This window comes from Tachyglossus aculeatus, chromosome X2 (genome assembly GCF_015852505.1).
Source record: "Tachyglossus aculeatus isolate mTacAcu1 chromosome X2, mTacAcu1.pri, whole genome shotgun sequence".
In the NCBI taxonomy this organism is placed as follows: domain Eukaryota; kingdom Metazoa; phylum Chordata; class Mammalia; order Monotremata; family Tachyglossidae; genus Tachyglossus; species Tachyglossus aculeatus.
The window spans coordinates 20,180,408-20,197,838 of NC_052100.1; the positions used below are offsets into that span (position 1 = coordinate 20,180,408).

General features: G+C 51.8%; 1 protein-coding gene across 4 annotated transcripts; it reads right to left on the reverse strand.

Moving 5' to 3' along the window:
• Positions 1-1,285: 1,285 nt before the first annotated feature.
• On the reverse strand, positions 1,286-8,823 carry GLYCTK (glycerate kinase). Of its 4 annotated transcripts, none has more exons than XM_038771159.1 (5): positions 8,782-8,823; positions 4,461-4,867; positions 3,918-4,069; positions 2,453-2,628; positions 1,286-2,255 (listed from the first exon to the last, which is right to left on the reverse strand). In XM_038771159.1, exons 2-5 carry the CDS (start codon positions 4,826-4,828, stop codon positions 1,386-1,388), a joined length of 1,566 nt encoding a protein of 521 aa, XP_038627087.1. In that variant the 5' UTR covers positions 4,829-4,867; positions 8,782-8,823; the 3' UTR covers positions 1,286-1,385. The 4 variants fall into 4 exon arrangements, with proteins under 4 accessions (XP_038627087.1, XP_038627089.1, XP_038627088.1 ...); XM_038771161.1 differs by lacking the exon at positions 8,782-8,823 and adding an exon at positions 5,727-5,762; XM_038771160.1 differs by lacking the exon at positions 8,782-8,823 and adding an exon at positions 5,678-5,718.
• Between the last annotated feature and the right edge of the window lie 8,608 nt (positions 8,824-17,431).

Genomic DNA, 17,431 nt, shown 5'->3' on the forward strand with positions numbered 1-17,431 from the left:
AGCTGCAGAATGCCTGAAGCCAAGGGGTGGAGAGTGTGGGGATGGACAGAGTACACAACACTCTCTCCTCCCGAAATCTAAGAAGCCGGAGACAAGGCAGTTTGATTCTGCAGCCCTTCCTCCCCCTCCCTGCCATCCTTGCAATTTGCCAAGCGTGGCTGGAGGGGCAGGGGGGGACGGACCATCTCCATCCCTTTTCAGATAGGCTCGCCTCTTCCCTTACCACCCTCCACCCCACAGGCTTGAAGAGTTTGGAATAACCCCGGGGTGCCATGGGCAGGAAGAGAACTGACAGGTGAGTGTTCCTGGCAGCTCTCCAGGGAGAGATGATAGAATCATGTCTCTGCTGCTTTGGACAGTTGCCAGGCTCTCCTCCCCTCTCCTCCACTGCTGAAGCCCGAAGCTTTGGCCAGGAAAAAAACCCCAAAAGGTGGCAAGTGGTGGGAAACTGGTGTCCCTGCCTTTCCCCTTCCCTCGCTGCTAAGGGAATACCTAATCCCTGGTCTGCCTCTAGCCACCTTCTAGCAGCTCACATGCTGTGTGATGGGCCCCTGCCCTTCATCCCCAAGCTCCTGTTAGGACGTGGGGACTGGATTCAAGAGACCTAGTTCTCGGAAAGGAGCACAGGCCCAATGGCTCTGGATTAAGAGGATTGAGGGTAGGGGGCACTGGAGCCCTCCCCTTCCCCACCCCACCCCAGAGAGATTATAATGACACATCTCTGGTGGGCTCCAATTGCCACTCAGTGTGAAAGAAAAGGGTGGGTGGTTTGAGGTTGGGAAGGGAGAGAGAAGAAAGAAACCAAAACAACCAGACAATGACTTTGTGCTTTTCATTTTCACAGATTTTTTTCCCCCCAAACATAACCTCTTTCCTCTGGCATTTTTCCTTGATTCCGTTATCCCTGCTTCCCCTTCTCAGCTGGGACTAGAGCAAGGGAGATACCCCTAGGGGAAGCAGGCAACTTCCAGCTGAAAATAGCTGTAGACAAGAGACCAGAGGTGGTCACTCTGGGGTCCTCTCCACAACAGATCCCCAGTTAATTGCTTCCAACCCAGAGGCTTGCCTGCCTTCTCTTTCCTCCCCTCCCTTTCCACCACCCCACCCCTCCCAGCCCCACTTCCCCAGGCAGTCTGTCAAGGCTACAACTCTTGGCTGGCCCTCAGTCAGGCAGAAAGCTCCGAAGCTGGGACAAAGCCCAATTCTGTTTTCTTGAGACCCGGTCCTCTTACCGTCCCCAAGTCCAGGGGAGGGAATCCAGTGGCTTCCCCTCACCCCAGATCTGCCCAGGGGCTTCGGTTAGATCTTTGCCAGCTTGCCCCCTGGAGGACCTCTGGTCTGGGATGTGAGAGAAGCCCAGGAACCACTCTGTGACCTGGACCTGGTCAGCGGGGGCAAAGTAACAGCATGTGGACGTCCATGACGTTGGTCCCGGTGAGGCCAGTCAGGAGCAGGTGGGACCCACTCTGGAAGCGGCGGAAGAAAGTGTGGGAGTCATTACAGGCCAAGAAAGCGGCCGCATCCAACCCCTCTGCAGCAGCCTGGCCCACAAGTCCAGCGGTGGCCCAGGCCCCTGCTGCCTCTGTGGGCCCATCCTGCCCATCGGTGCCTCCACTAAGGAAAAGCACCTCGCAGCGACCTAGCTCCACCCCACTCAGCTCCATGCCCACCCGCAGGGCCAGCTCCTGGTTGCGGCCCCCCTTGCCAGAGCCCTGTAGTCGAACTGTGGGCTCCCCGCCAGCCAACAGGCAGACGCGGCCACTAGCCTCGCCCACAGCCTTCAGGACTTCCTCCAGCTGCAGGTCCAGCTTCAGCTCCTCCTCCAGGCCCCTCAGCAGCTCCTCCACCTCTCCCCGGGCTGATCCACCCTCCCCTAGGAGAGAAAGTCGGGCCGAGGCTGCCTGGGTCAGTAGCCCGTAGAAGCGAGCCAGGCGGCCCACCTCCCCTTGCATGGCCGAGCTGAGGACCAGGGCCCGGTACCCCATCCCCTCGGCCCGTCGCTGGGCCTCGGCCAGGGCCAGTGTATTGGAGCCGATGACCACGTTGAAGGCGTGGCCGCAGTTTGGGGGGCCTCGGGGGTCCGAGTCCGCTCTGGATAGCACAGTCTTAACAGACCGAGGTAGGGCTGCCCGCAGACCATGCCGGGTGAGGATGTGCAGGCAGTCCTGCACGCTGTGGGAACTCGCCACTGTTGGGCCGCTGGCAATGATGTCCACGGGATCTCCCACCACATCTGACAGGATCAGGCTCACCACCTGGGAAGGGACCAGGGGAGACGGAGAGGGAAGATCAGTTCAGGGGCCCAGAGAAGTTGAAGGCCTGGTCCAAGGTTGGGTCGGGGAGTGAGGGTTGGGGGGAGGAGGAGCAGGGAGAGAGGCAGAGGCTCTTGAAGCCAGGATGCTGGGCTGAGGTCCTCTTGCCTCCGGTGCTCAGAGAGCAGGGGATCACCAACCTGTGCGGGGTAGGCGGCCCGGGCCAGCCCCCCACCCTTGAGCTGGGACAGGGCCTTGCGGATGGTATTGAGCTCCTGGATCGTGGCACCCCGAGCTGCCAGCAGTTTGGTAAGCATCTGCTTCTCCTCCAAAGTGATGGGTGGGATGGGGGCAGGCAGCAGAGCTGAGCCCCCCCCTACAATGGGACAGTGGGAGAGTCAGAGAGGGAAGCAGGAGCATCGGGAAGAGGTGGGAAGGGGTCGGAGACTCTGGAGGAAATTAGCGAGGGGACTGACAGGAGAAAAGGCACAGGGGGTCAGGGAGTCTTTGAGGAGAATCTGGGAGAGAAGTCTGGGCTGGAAATTTAGAGGGGAAGGGGATGAGAGGGGCAATCCGCTTTCCCTGAAACTGGTTCAGGTCCTATACCACCTCATCAGTGTCACATGAGAAATCAACTGCCTGGCCATGGTCTGGCCCGATTCCCCACTCCTGAGGGCAGGCAGGGAGGCAGACAGAGGGGACTTGGCGGCAATCAGGTCAGGAGGTGGAGCTCTGTCAGGATCCATCTCACTTCTATCCTATATACCACACTAAGTCAACCCCAGGCCTCAATGCTCTGGGTGGGGGAGGGAATTTAATGCATGAAAATAGGGGAGCTGCAGGGGTGCTATACGGGTAGCCAAGCCCAATCCAAACATCAGTGGGTTAATATCTGGCCCGGAGCCCATGGGCTCAGGAGCAAAGGACTGACCTAAGCCTATGCAAGATTCTTAGGCGTAGATTCCCTCGAGCTTTCTGGGTGGTCAAGGAAAGAGCAGGGGTGGGAGGAGAAGCAACAAGACAGCATGTGCTGGGAGACTAGAAAACAACCCAGGAGACACTGGGTTCAGGGTTGGGCTAGCCAGAACCGCTCTGCCCGGGCTTGTGACCTATACGAGAGAGGTGCCCCTCCCAGCTAGGTACACAGAACTGATGGGGAAGTGGCTGGGTCCAGGAAAAGAGAAGGCAGCTTCACCCAGACACCAGAGGATTCAGGCGGGTGGGCCCAAGCCCAGGGCCTGGATGGGGAGCAAAAGGAACAGAAGCAGGTGGCTTAGAATGGTGATGCGTGGGTGGGCTTGGGGTCCCTCCGTGTAGGGATACTGGGACTGGCACTTCGTTTGGTCAGCCGGACAACATGCAGTCTCATTATTGGGGCTCCCCCAACTCATACCCCAGGGTGGGGGGGAGAGGAAGATCTCAGGGCAGAGAAACCTCCGCTGTTCCCCGCTTCAGTGCCCATCCTCCAAGGGGGCAGGATTGTCATGGGAAAGAACGAGCAGCAAGGCAGAGGGTTGTGGTGGGTGTGAGTGGAGACCCCCAGAAAGCTGAGAGCCAGGGATCCTGGAGAAGGCAAGAGAGCTGCAGGACAAGAGGGAGGAGTGAATGCTGGTTGGGTCCTAGGCCCAGTGGAGCAGTCTCTCCTGGGATAGGGCCCGGGCTCACCTGAGATAAGCACAAGAAGCAGGTCATTGGCTGAGAGCCCCTCAGCCAAGTCCCGGATGGCCAGGGCAGCCCGCTGGGCATCACGGTCTGGCAGGTTGTTCTCTGCTCCCTCGAACACCTGGATCCGGCTATGCGGCTTTAGCAGCATCTCCCTATAGGGAACAGAGGGGAGGAGAGCCTGGGTGTTCCTGCTTTCCCACTCTCCTCTCTCCCAAACACTCCCAGGTCAGGCTGAGGTCGCGAGGGTGATGACTAACGAGCACCCCTCCCGGCGGCCCCCTCACCTCCAGGGGGCAATGAGGAACTCCACCAGTGCCACCCGTGTGCCCTCGGCTGCGTCTTGGACCAACAGCGTGGGAAGAGGGTGGGGGCAATCAGCTAGGGTAGAGACACCTTGGTTGGGGCCCCTAGGAAGGGAATCCACCCCCATGCCAGGGACCCTTGGATTCCATGAGATGACCAGCAAGGACCTGGAGATGACCCTCTGGGTGACAGGGTGACCCCAGGCCCTCTCCCTCCCCACCCCATACCCCTGTTCCGTACTGTATGCCGGCGCATTCCATGGCCGAACGGATGCCCCGGGGCACGCTGATCACACCCTGTACCAGGTGCTCGCCCAGGAGGCTCTCGACTGTGGCCGCCATACCCAGCACGGCTTTGCCAAAGCCAACCAGATAGAGGTTGTGGTGGAGCTGGAAGCTGCGGTCCCGCACCCGCAGCCCATCGGGCTCCAGGATCAAGGCCCGGTGCAGCATGGGACCTGGTAGCACCATGCGCACCGCCTCTTCAAACAGCTGCTGGCCCTCCTTCTGGAGTGCCATGCCGCTGGCCAGGCGGGGGGCGTGGATAGCCCAGGGCAAGCGTGGGCAAGAACAGGAAAGGCCAGGAAGGATCCGCAGAGCAGTCGCCATGCCTTAGGTGCTCTCAGCACTGTCTGCCACCCATGGTACCTGCAAGAGACCGAGGAACTGTTTACCTACCAGGAGGGCAGAAGGTCGAGCAAGGCAGCTCCCACCTGTCCTGGGATCTCTTGTATGTTGCCCACACCCCACCGACCAGAGGGGACTCAAAGGGGCAGAAGAGGCTAGGTATCCAGACTCTGTACCCGATGCCACCCCGTCACCTCACCCCCAATTCTACAAGACTCCTCCCCCACAACCCTGTCGCCACTCTGGGGTCTTCTCCAGCTGGCCCTAAATCGTGCCCCGGCACCCAGAAGCTCGCTTTCACAAAATTCAGCAGTCCCAAGCAGCCCGACCGCCCACGCAGCTAGCCCACCATCCTGGGAGCAGAAGTGTCTCCTGTCGTTTCTGCCCTTTTTCCAGCCTGCTCCTAACTTTCAGCCTAGCTCCCTGATCAGAGAGGTCCACTTCAACCTGGGTTCCCTCAGTCTGTTCCCACAAGGAAACAAACTGCCCCAGTTTCCACCCTCCCCCCGCCCCCCAGTTTTCCTAGAAAACCCCTGTGGCTTCCGGCCCTCTTCTCCCTTGGCTTAAGACAATCTGTTTCTTTAGATCACTAGTTATTGCTCTGGGGTCAGAAGCTATTTATCTGGGGACCCGAAGAGGCTTCATCCTCTTCAGGGCTGCCCATCTACACGCCCATCATCTGTCCCCCAAGCCCTTCTGAATCTCCATTCTTTCACTTTCACAACAAATGCCTTCTCTGCCTGACCCCTTCTCCCAACTCCTCCACATTCCTCCCCTCCCTGGGCTCCCTCTTCCACAGAGGCCCTTGGCCCTTCTGGGACTGACCCCCACCCTCTTTCTCAGCAGAGAGTCTCCATTGTCAGCTCCCCTTCTTACTCACTCTGCTCTTCTGGACTCACCGACAGCTCTGTGAGTCCAGAGGTCTCTTTACCCAAGCCCTTCAGCAAGGTCACCCATTGCAGGGGCATGTTAATAATTCACCAAACACCCCCTCTCCCTTCCAAACCTCCTTGACCCCTCTCCCAGTGGAAGCAATGCCTAGCCAGCCCTTACCACCTGCTCAGTTCAGCTAGCCCTTTGCCCTTTAGCCTTCCCCCCTCTGCTTTAAATCATTAATCACTCAACACTCAATAGCTACACAAGTGGGGGCCCCATGGGAAGGGGTTTCAGATACGAGTGGGGGTCCAGAGGAGTGGGCCTGAGAGACTCAGCCCTGATCTGTGACTCTTGGAGAGGCTGGGTCAGTTCTAGGAGCATAAAGATTCAGCAGAGGGTCCAGAATCATTTGGGTCAATCAATCAATGGTCGTTATCGAGCATTTATTGTGTGCAGAGCACTGTACTAAATGCTCTCCTTTAGGAACAGGGAATGGTACTGTACTGAGCAGGATCAGAAGGACCAGAGTGGGCCCTGGGGCTTGGCCAGAATCAAGCCAGACTCTAGAGAACCCCAATGAATAGGGAAGGGGGATGGAGCAGAGAGAGGTGGGTGTGGGAGGGAAAACACAGCCACCCACTTCAATGTAGTCTCTTCCATGTCAATTACCATCTGGCCCAGTACTGTATTTTTATATTCCAAACCAATAGGCCCTAGCACCCGCTCCTCTCCATCCCTGCTTTATTCCCCAGCCTTCCCCCGGGCCTCCTCCCCAACACCAAAAAAAATATCTGCTGAAAACAGTCTGGAAAAGTTTTTTGGCTCCACTTTCAGCCTCAACTGTAGTCTCAGCTATTATCTAATCAGAACTCTCTCACTGGAAAGACGAAGACTTTCTCTGCCACCACCTAGCTGAAAGTAGTGGGCACCTAAGAGTGGGGTGGGGGATTCAAAGGCTCCCTGATTCTGCCACTGATGTGGTAGAGGGCCCTGGGTGGGGAGATATGGGAGACTCCTCCTGATGGTAACACCCTCCCAGCTCCTGTAGTAGAATGAGGGAAAGGAAGCTCAGGACACCTAGGAAGAAGTGCAGCCACACCAGAACAGGGGAAAGACTGCTTGGGGAAGAAGGAACCTCTCAGGGATCTATGGCCTTGACTCCTTCCTGTACCTTCCTCTTTCCCCCTGGCTCGGCCCATGTGACTCTAGTTTGGCCCCAGCTCTGCCTCCCTGTATCCAGAGTAATTAACTGGCCTGTAACACATCTGTCTCCCTGTCTAGACTGCAAGCTTATTATGGGCAGGGAACGTATCTGCTGATTCCGTTGTATTGTACTCTCCCAAACACTTAGTCCTGGGCTCTGCACCTAGTAAGCGCTCAATAAATATGATTGATTGATTGATTGACTGTGATAATTGTTGTATTAGTTAAACACTTACTCAGTGCCAAGCATTGTACTAAGCACTGGGGTAGATACAAGTTAATCAGATCGGTTACAGTTCGTCCCACAAGAACTCACAGTCTAAAGGGGAGAACGGGTTTTGAATCCCCCTTTTACAGATGAGGAAACTGAGACACAGCATGGCCAAGTGGGAGCCAGAAGGACCTGGGTTCTAATCCTAACTCCGCCACTTATCTGCTGTGTGACCTTGGGCAAGTCACTTATCTTTTCTGGGCCTCAGTTACCTCATCTGTAAAATGGGAATTAAGACTGTGAGCCCTATGTGGGACAGGGACTGAGTCCAACCTTATTAGCTTGCAGCACTTAGAACAGTGCTTGACACATAGTAAGCGCTTAACAAATACCATTATTATTAAGTGACTTGCCCAGAGTGGGAGCTGGGATTAGAATCCAGATCCTCTGACTCCCAAGTCTGTGCTTTTTCCACTAAGCCATGCTGCTTCTGCCTGCACTCCAGGAGACCGGGGTTTCTTAGAGATGAAAGAGGTTGCATTAACAGAGCCAGCCAGAGGGGTGTGTTCACTGGGAATGTTGGAACAATTAGCCTGGGGACCCCAGGAGGTAAATTCCTCTCCCTAATCCCTGAATTGGGCCTCTTCCTCCCAAGAAATCCAGCACATCTCCACAGATCACAAGGCTCAAGTGGGGAGAAGGCAGGGTGGCTTAGCAAGCACAGGCCAGGAATCAGGAGCTGGGGTCTAATTCCAGCTACGCCATTTGCCTACTGTCACAGACGCTGAGCAAGTCACTTGGGTTCCCTGGGCCTCAGTTTCCTCATTTGGAAAATGGAGATTAAATACCTGTTTTGCCTCCAATTTAGCTCCTTGTGGGCAGGGAATGTGCCTACCAACTCTGCTGTATTGTGCTCTCTCAAGTACTTAGTCCAGTGCTCCGCATACAGTAAGCGCTCAATAAATAGCATCGATTGATTGATTCTAATGCCAACCTAGTCACTCTACCTCAGTCTCATCTATCTCCCACGGACATCTCACCCACGTCCTGCCTCCCGCCTGGAACACCCTCCCTCTTCCTACCTAACAGATGATCACTCTCCCTACATTAAAAGTCTTATTAAATGCACATCTCCTCCAAGAGGCCTTCCCTAAGCCCTCATTTCCTATTCTCCCACTCCCTTCTGCGCCACCCTGGCACTTGGATTTACTGCCTTTATTCACCCCTCCCTGAGCCCCATAGCACTTCTGTACACATCTGTAATTTATTTATTTATATCAATGTCTGCCTCCCCTTCTAGACTGTAAACTCATTGTGGGGAGGGAACATGTCTACCAACTCTGTTATGATGTACTCTCCCTAGCACTTAGTGCAGTGCTCTGCACACAGTGAGGACTCAATAAATACAATTGATTGATTCAGTGTCCACATGACAGTAGTATAACAAATTCCCCATTCGATCTAACAAGCCATTCTCCCAAGAAACCCACTTCCAATTCCGGGGCCCCCTCTGCCTCCCAACAATCCCACGAGCTGGGGAAGAGGCAAGGATGGTCAGCCCCATTTGACAGAGAAGAAAACTGAGGGGCCAAGAAAAATGCAGTTTTTCCAGGAGAAAGACACGGGGAGCAGAAAGGGAAAACACCTCAATCACTCTCGGGAGTCAGAAGGATCAGGTTCTAATCTCCGCTCTGCCACTTGTCTGCTGTGTGACCTTGGGCAAATCACTTCACTTTTCTGTGCTTCAAAAGCAGCATGGCGTAGTGGAGACAGCATGGGCCTGGGAGGCAGAAGGTCATGGGTTCTAAACCCGGCCCCGCCACTTGTCTGCTGTGTGACCTTGGGCCAGTCACTTCATTTCACTGGGCTTCAGTCACCGCATCTGTAAAATGGAAATTGAAACTGTGAGCCCCACGTGGGACGGGGACTGTGTCCAACCTGATCTGCTTATAACCACCCGGGCACTTAGTACAGTGTCCGACACACAGTAAGTGCTTAACAAATACCATAATTTATTATTATCATTAGTTACATCATCTGCAAAATGGGGATTAAGACTGTGAACCCCATGTGGGACAGGGACCGTGTCCAACCTGATTAGCCCGTAACTACCCTTGTGCTTCGAAAAGTGCTTGGCACATAATAATAATAGTATTTGTTAAGTGCTTACTATGTGCCAAGCACTGTACCAAGCCCTGGGATTGATACAAGCAAATCGGGTTGGACACGATCCCTGTCCCCCATAGGGCTCACAATCTTATTCCCCATTTTACAGATGAGGTAACTGAGGCACACAGGAGTGAAGCGCTTAACAAATTATTAGCATTATTACTATAATAGCATGATTATAAGACCCCTAGGGCAGAACACCCCTTTTCCCGCTGGGGCGCTTAGGGATCATTTCCAAGCGCTTAGTACAGTGCCCTGCACACAGTAAGCGCTCAATAAATACAATTGAGCAATTAGGGAATCAGCAATCAGAGAAGCAGCGTGGCTCAATGGAAAAAAGCACGGGCTTTGGAGTCCGAGGTCATGGGTTCAAATTCCGACTCTGCCAATTGTCAGCTGTGTGACTTTGGGCAAGTCACTTAACTTCTCTGTGCCTCAGTTACCCCATCTGTAAAATGGGGATGAAGACTGTGAGCCCCACGTGGGACAACCTGATTACCTTGTAACCTCCCCAGCGCTTGGCACAGTGCTTTGCACATAGTAAGCGCTTAATAAATGCCATTAAAAAAAATAATAAGGGTAGAAACTTGCGATCCCAGGTTGCGAATACGACCCCGGAAATGGCGGGTGGGGCTCCACAAATCAATTTTCCCCCTCGCGTTCCAACTAGAGGGTAATAGAGTCACAGGAAGTGATGAGGGCTTTTTTTTTTTCCCAAGATCCCTTCCCGTCTCTTTCCTCCCGTTCTGCTGCCGCCGAGCCTCCATTTTGCAGCGGCTTCGACGGAACGACTCCCCCAAAAGGCGGTTCTTCTCCGCTTCCCGTCCGTGCTACGGCGGCGACCCCGTGTGGGAACGGCCAGGATGACTGGCCGGGCTTTCTCTCTTTCTCTCCCCTCCGCGAAAATTGAGGTGGGGCTGGGCCGGGAACGGGAAATAGCGGCGCGGCCGAGGCGGACATTTTCCCTCCTCCTCCTTCTCCTCCCCCGCGGCTGGGAAGACCGGCGCGCTGTTACCACGGACAAAAGACTTAAGTTCCCCAAAGGAGTCCCCCCCCACTTCCCTCCCGACCCCCCCCCCCCCCGAATGCCCGAGGCTGGGCGCCCGCAGGTAGCCCGCAGGGTGAGGGGCGGCCCTACCTCACTCTGAGGAAAATGGCGAGGCCTTTTTTTCTTTCTTTTATTCATTCATTCATTCCATCGTTCATTCATTCATTCCATCGTCTTTACTGAGCGCTTACTGTGTACTGTACCAAGCGCTTGGGAGAGTACACATCGGCAACATAATAGAGACGGTCCCTACCCAACAGCGGGCTCACAGTCTAGAAGGGGGAGACAAAGAAAAGCAAAACAAGTGCATTCATTCGTTCATTGTAACCTCCCAGCGCTTAGAACAGTGTTTTGAACGTAGTAAGCGCTTAATAAATACCATTATTATTCATTCAATCAATCGTATTGAGCGCTTACTGTGTGCAGAGACTACTAAGCTCTTGGAAAGTACAATTCTGCAACAAAGAGACAATCCCCCCCCCCCCCCCCCCCCCCCCCAACAACGGGCTCACAGTCTGGCGGTGGGTGGGACGACGGCGGGGGTAAATGGTATTTGTTAAGCGTTTCCTATGTGCCAAGCACTGTTCTAAGCGCGGTGTGATCTTGGACAAGTCACGTCAAATGTGAGCGAGGCGCCTCCTTCCTCATCTGTTAAAATGGGGGTTCAGTGTCTCTCCTCCCTGCCCTTTAGACTGTGGGACAGTCGGGACTTTACTGCTTCGGCCTTCGTGGAGCAATTCTAATATTCATTCATTCAACCGTATTGAGTGCTTACTGTGTGCAGAGCACTGTACTAAGCACTTGGGAAGTGCAACTCAGCAACAAAGAGATGATCCCTACCACAACGGGCTCACAGTCTACCCAGCGCTTAGTAGAGTGCCTGGCACATGGTAAGCAATTAACAAATACCATTATTACTATAATTTTTAATAATAATAATAATCATATTTCATGTTGTGGAATATGCACAAGTCACATCACTGCTCAGTGCCTCCTTCCCCATCTGTGAAATGGGGGTTCAACACCTCTTCTCCTTGCCCTTTAGACTGTGGGACGGTCCAGAGGGGACCGTCTGATCTGATCATCTTGATATCTGATAATCATGGTGCTTAACAGATATCATTGTTCATAGGATTTCCACTTTTATCCCCTACTCCAGCCTTCTACCTAGAATGCAGGACTCCCCTTTGTTTATTCCCCACCCCCTGTATTTTAATTATATATTTTTTGGAAAAATATTTTTTTTAAATGCTCATAGTGCCCAGTCACTCCAGAAATAATGTCACCATAGCGGCAATAAAAATAACAATAAGAATAAAATATCAAAAATAAGTCAGTGTGCACTGACCCATACAAAATAAGTATCCACCCTGTAGAAAATTATAAACAGAAGTGTGCCTACCTTGGCTCCTTCTTGGCCTTTTAAAAAAATTTTTATGGTATTTAAGTGCTTACTATGTGCCAGGCACTGTACTAAGCACTGGGATAGATAGAAGATCACCAGGTTAGATGCAGTACCTGTCCTACAAGGGGCTCACAGCCTCGATTCCCATTTAACAGATGAAGTAACTGCAGCACAGAGAAGTGAAGTGACTTGCCCAAGGTCACACAGCAGACAAGTGGCAGAACTGGGATTGGAACCCAGGTCCTTCTGACTCCCAGGCCCCTGCTCAACTCTCCCTTCGCTCTGTAGCTGACTTTGATATTGGGAGATGAAGGCCTTGGGCTGTAACTCCCATTGGAGAGGGGAGGACCAGACAGTGGGACCTTGGGACCAGCTCCCTGTTTCTACGGTTTGGCCCTGGGCTAATGCTAGGTCCCTGAGAACCAGCATGGCATAGTGGCTAGAGCATAGTGGGAGTCAGAAAGTCGTGGGTTCTAATCCCGGTTCTGCCACTTGTCTGCTGAGTGACCTTTGGCAAGTCACTTAACTTCTCTGTGCCTGTTACCTCATCTGTAAATTGGGGATTGACTGTGAGCCCCACGTGGGACAACGGACAGTGTCCAACCTGATTTTTTTGTATCCACCCAGCGCTTAGTACAGTGCCTGGCGCACAGTAAGTGCTTAACAAATACTATAAAAATGATGATGATGATGATGATTGAGAGACGGGGAAGGGAGTAGCGATTGAACTCATTTGGGAAGAAGGTGGAGTCCCTGCTCACCCCTCTGCCATTGAAACTGGGAATGAGAGAGGAAGGAAAAAGAAGCCTGTAGGAATCCCCCCACCTAGGAGCAAACAAGCTGTTCTGGGCTGCTCTCCCCAGGAAATCCCCGCAGCAGTAGGTGGAGCTGGGGTTGTGGGGGGTGTGATCTGGGTCCTTCATCACACACCTCTTTTTTTATGGTGTTAAGTGCTTACTCTATGCCAGGCACTGTTCTAAGTGCTGGGGTACACACAAAGTACTCAGGTTGGACACAGTCCATGTCCCACATGGGCCTCACAGGCTTAATCTCCATCTTTCAGATGAGGTAACTGAGGCACAGAGAAATTAAGTGACTTGCCCAAGGTCACACAGCAAACAGGTGGCTGAGCAGGGATCAGAACCCAGTTCCTTCTGACTCCCAGGCCCGTGCTCCATCAACTAGGTCACGCTGCTTGGAGGGTGGCCACTGGTGGTCCTTGCTGGGCCATCAGTAAGGCCATGTCACTCACCAACTGTGAACGCCTTGTGGGCAGGGAACGTATCTCCCAATTCTCCCAATTCTTGTCTCCCATATGCTTAGTACGGTGTTCAGCATGCAGTAAGTGCTGCATGCTGCATTGATTGATTGACCATTGGTAACCATAACCATTGGTTGATTGATTGATTGATTGATTTTGCTGAAATATATCAGTTGCACCCCATCCTAGAATCTTACTCAAGGGAAATGCACACACACACACACACACACACACACACACACACACACACTTCCCAAGTGCTTAGTACAGTGCTCTGCACACAGTAAGCGCGCAATAAATACGATTGAATGAATGAACACACACAGAAAAAATCCAAATTTGCTCCTGAGCCATTGTGTTCTCCTCCCAGCCCCATGTCCAAGCTACAGAACTCGGCAGTAAGAGGTGTAAACAATATGGACATAAAAGCATCTGGTTCCTTATCTGTACCCCAGGGGACAAGCCAGTTGAAAACTGGACACATGGCCACCCTATTTGTGGGTCTCACTGTTTGCCTAGCTCAAAGGAACACTAACATTACTCAACCACTGAGTGCTAAACTTGTTTTGTTTTGTTGTCTGTCTCCCTCTTCTAGACTGTGAGCCCGTTGTTGGGTGGGGACCGTCTCTATACGTTGCCAACTTATACTTCCCAAGCGCTTAGTACAGTGCTCTGCACACAGTAAGTCTCCTCAGTGCAACCAGATAAAGTATATTCAACTTATCTACTGAGCAGCATGGCACAGTGAGAAGCAACGTGGTGTAGTGGATAGAGCATAGGCCTGGGAGTCAGAAAGTCATAGGTTCAAATCCCAGCTCTGCCACTTGTCTGCTGTATGACCTTGGGCAAGTCACTTCACTTCTCTGTACCTCAGTTACCTCATCTGGAAAATGGGGATTAAGACTGTGAGTCCCACGTGGGACACGGACTGTGTCCAACCCGATTTCCTTGTATCCACCCCAGCGCTTAGTACAGTGCCTGGCACATAGTAAGCACTTAAATATAATAATAATAATGGTGGTCAGGGATGGGGCAAGCGCTCTGATAAGATGGGAAGAGATTGGGTCAGGGGCACAGGAGGAGAGGCTGGATTTTGAGAGAAGGCAGGAGATCTTCTTGAAATACTGCTGGGAAAGTTGAGTTGAAGAAGGTGCAGGAGGAGGGAGGGACTGAAGAGGAGCAGGGGAGATTTTAGATCACGTTTGATGGTTTCAATTTTCTCAGTAAAGTATTTGGCCTGGTCATTAGGGGCAAGAGATGGGAGATGGGGGACGGGGGGTTTGAGGAGGGAGTTAAATGTGAAAAAACTGGCACGGGCAATAGGCATGGGAATCAATAAGGACGGAGACATAATGTTGCCGGGCAGAGTTAAAGCAAGCGAGGACGAACCTGAAGTGGACGAAGTTAGCCTGATATCTGGATTTCCTCCAGCAGTGCTCTGTGGCTCATGCATAGAAGCAAAGGAGGTAGACTGGAGGTAATCCAGGACTGTGGGTTCATGGTGTGAGATCAGCAAAGGAATAGGGGAGCAAATAGAGCAGCAGCGTGGCTTAGTGGAAATCAATCATATTTATTGAGCACTTACTGTGTGCAGAGCACTGTACTAAGCGCTTGGGAAGTACAAGTTGGCAACATATAGAGACGGTCCCTACCCAACAGTGGGCTCACAGTCTAGAAGGGGGAGACAGAGAACAAAACCAAACATATTAACAAAATAAAATAAATAGAATAGATATGTACAAGTAAAATAGAGTAATAAATATGTACAAACATATATACATATATACAGGCGCTGTGGGGAAGGGAAGGAGGTAAGGTGAGGGGGATGGAGAGGAAGGAGGGAGCTCAGTCTGGGAAGGCCTCCTGGAGGAGGTGAGCTCTCAGTAGGGCCTTGAAGGGAGGAAGAGAGCTAGCTTGGCGGATGTGGGGAGGGAGGGCATTCCAGGCCAGGGGGATGATGTGGGCCGGAAATGGCACGGGCTTGGAAGTCAAAAGACGTGGGTTCTAATCCTGCCTCCGCCACTTGTCTACTGTGTGATCTTGGACAGTTACCTCATCTGTAGAATGTGGTTTGGGACTATGAGCCCCATGTGGGACAACCTGATGACCTTGTAACTACCCCAGTGCTTAGAACAGTGCTTGGCACATAGTAAGAGCATAACTGTGAGCCCATTGTTGGGTAGGGACCGTCTCTATATGTTGCCAACTTGTACTTCCCAAGCGCTTAGTACAGTGCTCTGCACACAGTAAGCGCTCAATAAATACGATTGAATGGACGAATGAACAAAAATTATTAAATGAGTTGAGTTCAGTGGAGAGGGTGGGGTTGAGGGCATCAATTTAGTTGTCAAGGGAAGGCGGTTTGGGTATGGAGACTAAATGGGGCCAGATGCAAGTGCTTAGTACAGTGCTCAGCACACAGCGCTCAATAAGTACGATTGAATGAATGATGAAGAGTAATCAGGTCGGACACAGTCCATGTCCCCCATGGGGCTCACAGTCTTAATTCCCATTTTTATAGATAAGGTAATTGATGCGCTGAGAAGTTCAGTGACTTGCCCAAGGTCGCACAATCACTACGTAGCGGAGCTAGGATTAGAGCCCAAGTCCCCTGACTCCCAAGCCCATGTTCTTTCCACTATGCCATGCTGCTTCTCTAGTGGAAAGGACCTGTGACTGGAAGTCAGGATACCTGGGTTCTAGTACCAGCTCTTCCACTTGCCTGCTGTGTGACCTTGGGCAGGACACTTGACTTCTTTGTACCTCGGTTTCCTCATCTTTGTACCTCGGTTTCCTCATCTGTAAAATGGGTATAAGATACCTGTCTTCCCTCCCTCTTAGAATGTGAGGCCCGTATCAATTAATGGTCTTTACTGAGCACTTACTTTGTGGAGAGCATTGTGCTAAGCACTTGAGAGACTGCAAAAGAGTTCCTAGGCATGATCCCTTGCCTCAAGGAGCTTAAAATCTCAAAGGAGAGACTGACGTGAAAATAAATTACTGTTACGGGAAAGCAACAGAGTCTAAGGATACATACATAAGTGCTGTAGTTGGGGGTGGTGAGCAAATGGGGGGAGGGAGGTGGGGATGTGAGAGATTAATTTAGGGAAGGCCTCCTGGAGGAGATGTGATTTCAAAAGGGTTTTGAAGGTGGGAAGAGCAATGGTCTGTCAGATGTGAAGTGGGAGGGAGCTTAGGCAAGAGGGAGGACATGAGCAAGAGATCGGTGGGGAGAGAGAGGAAACTGAGGCACAATGAACAGGCCACTATTTGAGGAGTGACGCCTGGGCACTGAGTTGTAGAAGGTTACTAGTTGAATTTATGTTTTTCCTCTTGTTCCCACTGTATGTATACAATTTGTATCTGCTCCTGTTACAGTTATAATAGGTGGCAGTCATAGGAAGGGACAGCTCAGGGCTTCACTGGTCCTGGCAACAGTTACTAAGGGCTTTCAGTGCTCTAAATATCAAGAAGGTTGGCAAAAGCTGAGAGACAGATTCCTGTGTGCTCCAGAGTCCTGACAGCATGGGGGTGATTGGTTTCATGGTCAGCAAAGAATATTAATGGTCAGTAAATACTAATGAATTTATTTGAATATGACTAGAAGTTGAATGGGAGAGTACAAAAGGAAGACGACTCACATTTCCTGTCTCAAGGAGCTTACAGTCTAATAAGGGAAAGAGCCCAGACCTGGGAGTCAGGGGACCTGGGTTCTAATTCCGGCTCCACTCATCTGCGTGACCTTGGGCAAGTCACTGAACTTCTCTGGGCCTCAGTTACCTCATCTGTAAAATGGGGGTTAAGACTTATGAGCCCCATGTGGGACATGGACTGTGACCAACCTACACATTATCTTGTATCTTCCCCATCATTTAGCACATAGTAAGCACCTAACAAATACAATTAAAAAATGGTGGGCGGGGGAGAGAGACTGAAAAAAATTATTGACAAATAGTAGGAACAGGAAGAAGAACCGAGATATAAAATGGAGTAGTACTTTGATACTCCAGCCCCACAGCACTGATTTTTATATCATTATAATCTATTATCTTCCCTATCTGTAATTTATTTTAATGTCTCTCTCCCCTGTAGACTCTGAGCTCCTTATAAGCAGGAATTGTATCCACCAATTCTGTAGTATTGTGCTTTCCCAAATGCTTAGTATAGTGCTTTGCTCACAGTAAGCACTCAAATAGATACCACTGATTGATTGAAAGATAGTAGTACAAGTTTGTCAGGATGAGAGCTGAATAAGTAATTGAATATTTAAATAAATATAGATGCATAAATGCTGAAGATTGGAACAAATGAATACAATACAGAGAAGCAGTGTGGCTCAGTGGAAAGCGCAGGCTTTGGAGTCAGAGGTCAGGGGTTCGAATTGTGGCTCCGCCACATGTCTGCTGTGTGAC

What these genes read in the sequence shown, in the direction of transcription:
- GLYCTK (XM_038771159.1), bottom strand. Translation starts at nt 4,828, where the DNA reads ATGGCGACTGCTCTGCGGATCCTTCCTGGCCTTTCCTGTTCTTGCCCA. An exon ending in ATGGAATGCGCCGGCATACA is followed by an intron (nt 4,070 to 4,460) that starts GTACGGAACAGG and finishes TGTTCCCTATAG; the next exon opens with GGAGATGCTGCTAAAGCCGC. An exon ending in GCTTCTTGTGCTTATCTCAG is followed by an intron (nt 2,629 to 3,917) that starts GTGAGCCCGGGC and finishes GTCCCATTGTAG; the next exon opens with GGGGGGGCTCAGCTCTGCTG.